This window comes from Dama dama, chromosome 23, assembly GCF_033118175.1.
Source record: "Dama dama isolate Ldn47 chromosome 23, ASM3311817v1, whole genome shotgun sequence".
NCBI classification, from domain to species: Eukaryota; Metazoa; Chordata; class Mammalia; order Artiodactyla; family Cervidae; genus Dama; species Dama dama.
Window position 1 is genome coordinate 60,679,518 of NC_083703.1, and position 10,915 is coordinate 60,690,432.

Below are 10,915 nucleotides of genomic sequence, written 5' to 3' on the forward strand. Positions count from 1 at the left end.
TTAATCCCAACAAGTGCAGCTCCCAGTTGGACCAACTGAAAGCAGCGCTCCAGAATTGGTCAACAGAAAATGCATAATCCTCCACCAGGATGACACAAGACCGCATGTTTCTTTGATGGCCAGGCAAAAACTGTTTAGCACCTTGGCTGGGAAGTTCTGATTCATCTGCCATATTCACCAGACATTGTACCTTCGGATGTCTGTTTATTTTGGTCTTTATGAAATTATCTTAGTGGAAAAAACTTCAGTTTCCTGTAAGACTGTAAAGGCACCTGGAACAGTTCTTTACTCAGAAAGTGTTGGGAAAATGGAATTGTGAAATTGCCTGGAAAATGGCAGGATGTAGTAGAACAAAACGGTAATACGTTGTTCAATAAAGATCTTGGTGAAAATGAAAAATGTGTCTTTTATTTTTACTTAAAAACCGAAGGAACTTTTTGACCAACCCAATACTGTTTTGGTAAGAGCTGTATTTTTATTTTTCTCCTGTGTACTGAGCATTATGTTGAATTCTAAAAATTAGCAAAGGTGAATAAAACAGTCCCTACCCTCAAGGATCTTACAGTCCATATTTTTTAAAAAAGTAGAAAGCAAATATTCAGTAAAGAGTTGTAGGTTCTATTAAAGAAATTTATCTGAGATTGGTGGGTGAGGCAATTCAAAGACAGTAGTTGCTTCTGTTTACATAATTAGAAAAGATTTCGCTAAAGGAGTTAACTCAGAAGAGATGTTCACCAGAACAGGAGTCTAGATTGAATAGTAGAGACATTTTAGTCAGAGGAGTAGTTGAAATTTGCAGAAACACAAAATAATTGTATGTTAAAAAAGAGTAGTTTTGGGAATTCTTAACTGCCAAGGGCCCAGGTTCAATCCCTGGTCGGGGAACTAAAAATCCCACAGGCCACACAATGTGGCCAAAAAAAAAAAAAAAGAGTACTCTAATGGCACTGTGGGGGTATCTTAAAAGACACACTTATTTATTATCTTTTTTTTCCCTTCAGCTACGGCTAATAGACTGGGGTTTGGCTGAGTTTTACCATCCTGGCCAAGAATATAATGTCCGAGTTGCTTCCCGATATTTCAAAGGTCCTGAGCTACTTGTAGACTATCAGGTGAGAAGAGAAGGGCAGATAAAATTTTTGTCCTATGTTTGTTTTGCATGTGATTTTTTAAAAATGTTCTTTTGCATTTTGAATGGGCCATTTTTGCACATCCATGACTGTCCCTTTTATAGGAGTGTAAAATATGAATCTCTTCAGTTCATCTACCACAACTTTTGTGTGTATTGTCACAGTGTCAGTAGAATATAAATCTGCATTTGATCCTAACTGAAAAGAAAGACACTTGTAATCAGAAATTCCAGAGCTTCTTTTAGAATTGAAAGTTCAGGCTCTGTCCTAGAAATTTCTTTTCTGGTATAGCCCTGAATTCAAAGAGCATTTTATACATAAAAATATTTTTTACAGCATTATTTATAATGGTGAAAAACACTATTCTACTATAGGGTACACTAAAGATTAAATTCTGAAACAGTCATGCTATAAAATAATGGTACATATTAAAAGGTTTCCATAAGCTAACAATTGGGTATTCTTATGTAAGTGAAGAAAGTAATTCAAAATAGTAGGTACAGGTTTCAAAGGAGAGGGTTAGGAAGTATAAGTGGAAATGCAAAGAAGAAAAGACTGAAAAGAAATATATAAAGATACTGATATTTGGACCTTAAAGTTAATGGAGTGGGATTTGTTTGTTTTTCTATTTTTAAAAAAGAGCTTTTTATTTGAAGTGACAAGATTCATCTTGTCATTTGACGTGTGATGACAACATTTTCTTTAATGCAGATGTACGATTATAGTTTGGATATGTGGAGCTTGGGTTGTATGCTGGCAAGTATGATCTTCCGGAAGGAGCCATTTTTCCATGGACATGACAATTATGATCAGGTAATATATGTTGTTCCTATTGGGAAAGTTATTGATGTACCCTCACAATGGCCAGATCTGCTTACTCCTTAGAAACTGCAATGAATCTTGCTAGAATACAAATGCCTAACCCCTACCTGAGAGCTATTAATAAATTAGAATCTCTGAGTGTAAAACTCCAAAATAGTTTTCAGTTAATGGCTTGTTCACTTAATGATTCCAGGGTCTTGTGGGAGGTACTGTTGCTTTGCTTGAGCACAGTGATTTAATTTGAGATAATGTAAATTGATGTGAAAGTGAAAGTCACTGATTTGTATCTGACTCTTTGTGACTGCCTGGACCATAGAATTCTCCAGGCCAGAATACTGGAGCAGGTAGCCTTTCCCTTCTCCAGGGAATCTTCCCAACCCAGGTCTTCCACATTGTAGGCGGATTCTTTACCAGCTGAGCCACCAGGGAAGCAAATTCACGTAAAGTTACCGTAATTAATACAGAGAGATATAGTATATCTTTTACCCAGTTTCCCCCAAATAGAACTTTTTGCCGACTATGTACAGGATCACAACCAGGATATTAATATCAATACAACCAGAATACCAGAACATCCCTGTCACCTCAAGAATCCTTTATTTGCCCTTTTGTAGTCACACCAGCTTCCCCCCGGCCTTCACGCTACTATGTTGTAATCTCCATTTCTGCAATTTTATCATTCCAAGAATGTTACGTAAATATGACTTTATGAAGTCATACTTACCTGTGACTTACATATTACAATTCATATGAAGATGACTACTCTTCATATGAGTTGAAGAATATTGGGTGAATTCAGTTAAAATCAGCAGCTTCTTGTTAGGTGCCACACAGGTGTGAGGAATATAGAAAAAAATAGCCCCCTGTCCGGCAAAAGGTTTTTCACAGTCTTACCTAGTAAGAGAACCAAATGTATAAGAAAATAAGTTATAGTTATAAATGTCAGTGAAAGTGTAGATAAGATACACAAAGGCGGTTATAATGGGAGTGAGTGGTCTGAAGAAGTGTATGTAGAACTTTCCAAAGGAAGTAACATCTTCAGCTAGGTTGTTGGGGTCAGGGGGGAGGGATGAGACTTCACCAGAGTGAAGGAACCAGGTTATAAAATAGTTTGTTTTTTCTTTTTGATATGTTCACATTGTTGGATATGTTCACATCCAACAATGTGAATGTTGTGTGGAAATCCATTCATGCTATGCAAGGAAATTTGAAGTAAATGGGTGTAGCATTCATACCTGTAGCCATGATGGTCCCATTCTGTTAACTCGATCATGGTTAATTGTTGATTTAATCATGTAATGTGCTTTTGGTGTGGGTTTTGTCTTCTTTCAATCCTAGTTGGTGAGGATAGCCAAGGTTCTGGGGACAGAAGATTTATATGACTATATTGACAAATACAACATTGAATTAGATCCACGTTTCAACGATATCTTGGGCAGGTAAGTCATAAAACAAAATTATGCATCTGTGCCATAAGCACTTTAGATGTAAAATGATACTTTGGATTCCCAAAATAGTTAATGTTCTGTTTGCCTGCAAAGTGTCTGTGGTCCACTGCTACAGGATGCTGCATAGGCAAGTCTGTGATGAAAGCTTTGGATTGAATGGCCATTTTCCCAGATTCACTAACAGGAGTCTGAGTGTGGAGGTTGTAGGCAGAGGATCCCTGACCTTGTAGAGTCTAATAGAAGGGTTGTAGTTGAGTCAGAAATCAAAATTTAGATTTATCTTGCTTCTGTAGATGACAAAAACCCCTCTAAGAGAAAGAAATAATCATAGAAAGTGCATGTTTCAAACTGATTTACAGACAATAGACTCTAAAAGTAGTGACTAGACCCAATCCTAATTCACTCACCACTTAACGGGAAGAGGTAGGCTTTCTTGTTACAAAGGCTTTTGGAGGCCAAGTGGTAGAGATGCCAGGAATATGGGTGGGGGTGGGGAGGAGGCCAACCAGCCCAGCCTTCTATAACCTGAATTGTGTTTCATAAAATTGTGGGGACCCAGATTTCTCTTTTCTGCAACACTGCCATTTCCAGTCTCTCCAGTTAGGTCTTAAGTTTTGACCTCTCTTTGTGATTGGCTGGAATGCTAGCCACTAAGGAAAATGTAGGATTGAAATGTTGGGCTTCTCTCCCTCTGGGTCCACTTCTCATTCTCCTTTTTGGCTCTGCAGACATTCCCGTAAGCGATGGGAACGCTTTGTCCACAGTGAAAACCAGCACCTTGTCAGTCCTGAGGCCTTGGATTTCCTGGACAAGCTGCTGCGATATGACCACCAGTCACGGCTCACTGCAAGAGAGGCCATGGAGCACCCCTATTTCTGTGAGTCCAGCTGTTCAGTCCACAGAGCCTTGCAGGCCTGCCCAGCAGACTGTACAGAGCAAGGGAGAATACATGCTGTGAAGAAAGCTCTGGACCCCTAGAACACAATTGGAATCCCAGCCTCCCTTACTTAGCTTGCTGCAAAGTTACTTCACCCACAGTGAGCCTTGGTCTCTTCAGTGTGGATAGTGATGGCAGTTGTCTTGCAGAATTGTTGAGGGGATTCTTGTCTAACAGAATACCTGACACATGTCATCCCTAAATAAACTTCTTTTCTTATTGTGTGGGCAACAGTTCTCGTGGCTAGTTTGGAGTGGTTGGATTAGAACATACGGCCCTATGTCTGTCCTATTAATCATTCATTGGAGAGAGTCAGAGAGGCTTGAAAATCTAATTATATGAACACCTTGATCTAGGTTTGTGAATATAGCTAACTCTGCTGTCTTGAGTGAAAATGCCACTTAGCTAACTCCACTGCATCCTCACTGTGATGTTAGCTTCAGTGTCAGGTTATTCCTTGGGGAGTGGTGGGATGGTGTTTTAGTGAATCAATTATATTCTTGCTCAGTCTCCTGTACTTGAAGCTGACTGACAGGCTGATCGAGATGGAGAGTGAAGTCTGTGGTCATAGCAGTAACTTGATCAGACCTGTAGTTTTGGCCCATTTGGCACCATGCTTGACCAACTGCAGCAAAACTCATTCATTCTCATAATACTGATAGGTAGGGTAGGTTGTATTGTCTCGTTAAACTATAACAGGATTGTTTTTGCCTTAAATTAGCTCTACTGGGACTTCCCAGTGGTTAAGACTCTGTGCTTCCACCACAGGGGGGCACAAGTTCAATCCTTGGTTGGGGAACTAAGATCCCACATGCCATGCAGCATGTCCAAAAGTAAATACTTTTTTTTTTTAGAAATTAGCTCTACTATGATTACTTCATTTTCCTACCATTTAGTTTTAACAGTTGGCCTTTGTTACAGTTTTAAGCAAAAATAGTTCTATTTTATATTACTTGTTGATTTCATAGTGAAGGTAGTTGACACCTCAATTCTTTTATTAGGGGAATAATAAAGAGTCTAAATAAAATGTAAAGAATCAGGATGGCTGCTATAAGACCCTAGACCATTAGTTCAGTTCTTCAAGCATAACAGAACCTAACATTTTTGTCTCTTTTTCTAGACACTGTTGTGAAGGACCAGGCTCGAATGGGCTCATCTAGCATGCCAGGGGGCAGTACGCCTGTCAGCAGCGCCAATATGATGTCAGGTCAGTGTCATTGGTAAATTTCTTTTTTTTTTTGTTAAATGTATATATAGAAGTCAATTGTCATTCTTAATTTTGCTCCTTCTTTGTGGCCTGATTTCTATGGCTCTCCTTTATAATGATTACCTTATTAACATACTGACTTGTGTGGCTCTCTCCACCAGATTTCAGGATGCTTTTGAAACCTCTTATCCCTTAGTAGTTAGAGCTAGTGTCCCCCAACCTCTGGGCCACAGAACAGTACCTCCTGTCAGATCAGCAGTGGCATTAGATTAGAAATAAAGCACACAATAAATGTAATGTGTTTGAATCATCCAGAAACCATTCCCCACAACCCCAGTCCTTGGAAAAATTAGCTTCTGTGAAATCAGTTCCTGGTGCCAGAAAGATTGGGCATCGCTGAGTTAGAGTATCAACAGTCTCTTTGAGGCCAGAATCACAAAAATTGTTTGGGACTTGACAGTCTCAACAAGCCATTAAGAATGAAAAGAGGGGAAAAAAAAAAAAGAATGAAAAGAGATCCTTTCATCTCACAGGTTAGAGTGGCAGTAGGTGATGTTGTCCGCATCACATAAGAAAATGAGGGAGAGTAGAGATGGGTTTGTACATGGGTACACATGTGTATAAGAATGGTTCTTTTTTCCAGAGTAGCTACAGAGTGCCTAGTAAATTACAATGGTTTGTGTGCAATTACTTTTTATTGTTGTTGTTGTTGAGTCATTATGATTTAGAGTGAGTTTTTACCGAGAAGAAACCACAGTTACCCAAAAGAAATCATAGGCCTGTCCCCTAAGAATTATATACATGGGCAGCACCCACATGGATACTCTTGTGAGAGCACCTATTCCAACACCCTCAAAAAATTGCTGTTGTCTCAATTTCTTTCTTTTTTTTTTTTTTAAGAACTAGCTGCCTTCTAGAGTTCAACCTCTGGGTATCATGCAAGTGTACAAAATGATACATACCCAAGGTTACTCATTTTAGCCATATTTGTAATCAGAGAACATTAAAAACAGCTCCTTGTAGAATAAGGAATTGATAAGATGAATTATGGGGCATCCTTTCAGCAGAGTACTATATACTCTGAGAAAAGAACAAGTGTTTTGTGTTCTTTTGTAGCTTCAACTCAAAGATAGTAATGTGAGGTGAAAAGAAGCAAGATGCAGAACCATGCTTAAGACTAGGAATGGGCAAAAACATAGAATCAAGTTCTTATATGTGATTCTTATATGCATATTTTTATAAAATTCAAGTATATCCATAAAATATTTCTGGAAGGATACACTCCCAAAAATAGTGCTGTAAGTTGGCCAAGTTATAGGATAAGGGAGAATTCTCACTGTATCCTCTTTGCAGTTACTTGAGTCATGTAACCATATTACATATTCAGAAAATATATATATACTATTTTGAAAATTTAAAGAACTAGCTGACTGAGGGCAATGTAACAGGTAATATGATCAAGAAAGTAAGTGGAAATAAATCCTAAAACACTATTTTAACTTAGAGATGAGAAATGATCCTCTCTGCACCGGCTGACTCTGGGCACGGTGGCCACGAGCACATGAACTTTGACTCTAGCCTTCTGCTGTTCAGTTTGTGGTGACTAGCCACATGTGGCTATTTAAATTCGCTGAAGTCAAATACAATTGTAAAATCAGTTGCTTAGTTTAGTTACACATTGCAAATGCTCAGTAGTCACATGTGGCTAGTGACTGTCATGTTAGTACAGGTTACAGAGCAGAAGGTTTGGTTGGACTGTGTTATCTTAGACAGTCTTGGGTTGGAGTCCAGGCATACATACCTGCTACTTAGCTTTGCACCTTGGACAAACTGCTCAAACTCTCCAAACTTAGATTTCCTTCTCTGTCTTCTAAATTTGTTGGAACTTAAATTTTAATTTGTGAGGATTTAATTTGAAATTAATTTGTAAAAATTAAGGCGAGGCATTCAATAAAGAGAGTATTTATTGTGTCACTTTTGAGATAGGTGCTTTGAAAAACTGGTGACTTAAGAGTTCTGTGGTTGGTGCTTCTAGCTCACTGTCAGCTGTTTTCTTTCAGGGATTTCTTCAGTGCCAACCCCTTCACCCCTTGGACCTCTGGCAGGCTCACCAGTGATTGCTGCTGCCAACCCCCTTGGGATGCCTGTTCCAGCTGCCGCCGGCGCTCAGCAGTAATGGCCCCTTCTGTCTCCTGATGCCTGAGCAGAGGTTGGGGAGTCCACTCTCTCCCTTGATGCAGCTTGCGCCTGGCGGGGAGGGGTGAAATACTTCAGAAGCACCGTGTCTGAACCGTTGCTTGTGGATTTATAGTAGTTCAGTCATAAAAAAAAAATTATAATAGGCTGATTTTCTTTTTTTTCTTTTTTTCTTCCTTTTTCTTTTTTTTTTTTTTTAACTCGAACTTTTCATAACTCAGGGGATTCCCTGAAAAATTATCTGCAGGTGGACTATTTCACGGACAAATTTTTTTTCTCCCCTTCCAAATTCAGTTTCTCGTCACTAAAGATCAAAGATAAACCAGCCTCAGTTCCAGCTGCTGTGTTTGGGTGGAGATTTCTTCCCATGCTCACCATTGCTCCCCTACCATCCCACACTCTGGGGGGGTTGTACTTCACACTCTTCTCCAGAGATTACAGAAATGTAGCTTCTTCAAGGGAGGTGGGAAGGAAGGAGGAAGGGAGGACCCAACCTATAAAAGCAGTGCACTGCTAGTCACTTACATCCCTTTACTCTAAAAGTGCTTCAGTGGGGTTATCCTGGTGAATCTAGTGGAAATATGTCTTAGTTACATTGAGATGCTGAAAATCTACCCAAAGTGCAGACAGGTCCTGAAAACTTCCTTGCAGTTTGAATCATGTCTTATTGACCTAACCTAAATCCAGCTCATTTATAATTTAGTTTGTTTAGTTTAAAACTTTAATACCATCCCTCCCAGACTCCTTACCTTGGTTGTCTTGCCCTTTCATCTCCCAACATGCTCTATAGCTGGTAGGAGGGGGAAGGTAAAATCTTTTTCAGTTTTCTTTGACTTGGCCCTTTTGAATTCAGTTAGTTATTGGGCATAACTTATTGCTTTTTACAAAAGGAAAAAAAACATTGTCTATGTAGGTTTCATGCTAGCAACTCTTTAAGAGCTAATGAGAGATGTGGCCACTGAAGTTTATTTTCAGCTTTCTACCTTCATTTCCTCCTACCTTCCCCTTCCCTCATATGTCATCCAATGAGAAGACCTGCCCCTCAGGTTTATAAATGTATCTGAGTGGTAGGAGCAGAGCCACTATCTCCAGTGAAACTGAAATGGTAGACCTGTAATTGTGGGAAAACTAAACTCTCTTGTTACAGCCCTGCCACCCCTTGCTGTGTGTATATATATAATACTTTGTCCTTCATATGTGAAAGATCCAGTGTTGGAATTCTTTGGTGTAAATAAACGTTTGGTTTTATTTATCAAGGTTAGATTTAAGTTCCCTGTGTAAAGGTCTCGCTGGGTGGGTGTCTCACGTTCACATCTGAAGGGCCTGCAGCCCTGTACCATGGAGGCTTCCCAAGGCCCCCATTTTTATACACCCCTTGTTCAACCCATGGTACCGGGCAGGGCAGAGAGGCCTTAAAAAAGCACCACAAGCCAAAGCGTCTCTGGGGATTAAGGATCCTTTGCCATAAAATCATTTTGTGTCTCAGCAGTGCAGGGATTGGGGATGGGAAAAGTCGCCAGTTTTTGTGTGTTTGTGTGTGTGTAAAGTGGATTTTCCACTGTAATCCAACCACCTAAGTTTATCAGGTGCTTCACTGAGGAAGCCTAGTTTTTTAAGCACAATAGCAAAACCATCAGCTCTGTATTATCTCCTGTTATTCCATTACAGTAGCTGCTTGTGGGGACTAGGAAAAATTCTTCCAACATATTTTAAGACCTGAAGTCTTAGTTCCCCATTCTCCTACCTTTATAGATTTACAAATTTTTCTCACCCGGGCAGCAGAGGTAAACATAATTGTTTGAGGAGTTGAATTTAATGAACTTATCTAACTTTGTAACCCATCTTGGCTCTAGTAACTTTATCAAGGTGGTGGCTTTAGTAAATATAATGGTAAACTTTAGAGAAAGCTAAAGCCTTCTTTTATGTTTCTCCACCATAGGGAAAACATTCTGACTGTGTGGCAGGGTGATTTTCTTCTTTGTGGCCACATACAGTGGATATTTATTGTTCTTGACCCTTTTTTGCCCTAGAATGCTGTAGGGGGTTACCATGTTGAATCTGTGCAGAAGCTCAAAGCACCGGATGTGCCAGAGATGCAGTCTGTGATTTCATTTGCACTGGATTATGATTTGAACAGGACTAATAAATTCTTTCTTCTGAGGTGGGGAGGAGGGTTGTAAATCAAGATTTTACATCACATCCTTGTAGCTCAGAGAACAACCTAGGTGTAGCTGAGGCTGATGTGGGAAGCTGCAAATATCTGGACCTCCTAACATGCATCAGACCTTGAAGGAAGCTGAAGGTGAATGCAGAGGACTCTGAAATGCTACCCAAGAGCCTTTTAAAAGAAATAGAAGTTTTAAAAATGCTACTTAAGGAGTTACTGCAGAAGCATGAAAAATTTAAAAAAGACCCAATTGGGTGGGTGGGAGGGACAAGGGTTTACAGAGTAACAACTTCTGTGTTGTTGTAAATTACCTCATCTGTATACCTGGTATTGGGACACTTCATTTCTCAGCACTACCTGTTTGCATTGATTAGATGGCAGGATTTGGAATGCCAGTCTCAGATGTGTTGGCAGTTACTCTGAAAGGTTTTTTTTTTTTTAAGTATTCTTTTAACATTGAAGTGCTCCTCCCCCCACTTTTAAGTTTGAAGTCATAAGTTTCCCCTCCCCACCTCAATGATTTATCGGTTGTAATTGTATTGTAATTGGTATAACGAAAACATAAATTGTGCTGGGAAGAAGTTGTGCCATGAAGGTCTTTAATTTTTTTTTTTTTTTTAATAAAAAACATTTAAACAAATGAAATGTCCCTGCAGCCTGAGCAGTATGCTTCTCCTGCCGACACCGTGTGTTATAGATTCCTTAGTTCTCATGTGCTTTGAATTTAATACTGGGTTGATGGCAATGTGATGCGGGATGGATTAAGGTTGGTGGAGGAGCACTGAAGTCTAGGAGTTTTTAACAGAGATACAATGAAGAGAGCATGATGTTACTAAACAGGATTGGTTTCATTCCTGCCCTTGTTACATACTTGGCTACTTGGCAAGTTACTTCTGGATCTGTTTCATCATCCACAAAATGGAGCCACTGCTTCTTTGGGATTGAATGAGAGTAAATATCAAGTGTCTGGCACCTGTTAAACCTAACTCCCCTGGCCCCTTATATGGA

General features: G+C 39.5%; 1 protein-coding gene across 5 annotated transcripts in view; it reads left to right on the plus strand.

Moving 5' to 3' along the window:
* Positions 1-8,996, plus strand: part of CSNK2A1 (casein kinase 2 alpha 1) — a 55,083-nt gene extending 46,087 nt beyond the window's left edge. For all 5 annotated transcript variants that reach the window (XM_061126981.1, XM_061126984.1, XM_061126985.1 and 2 more), the window contains 6 exons: positions 1,002-1,112; positions 1,842-1,943; positions 3,291-3,391; positions 4,129-4,277; positions 5,458-5,544; positions 7,605-8,996. In XM_061126981.1, coding sequence (XP_060982964.1) covers positions 1,002-1,112; positions 1,842-1,943; positions 3,291-3,391; positions 4,129-4,277; positions 5,458-5,544; positions 7,605-7,720 — 666 coding nt within the window. In that variant the 3' untranslated portion in view covers positions 7,721-8,996. The remainder of the gene's footprint in view (positions 1-1,001; positions 1,113-1,841; positions 1,944-3,290; positions 3,392-4,128; positions 4,278-5,457; positions 5,545-7,604) is intronic.
* The last annotated feature ends 1,919 nt before the right edge of the window (positions 8,997-10,915 follow it).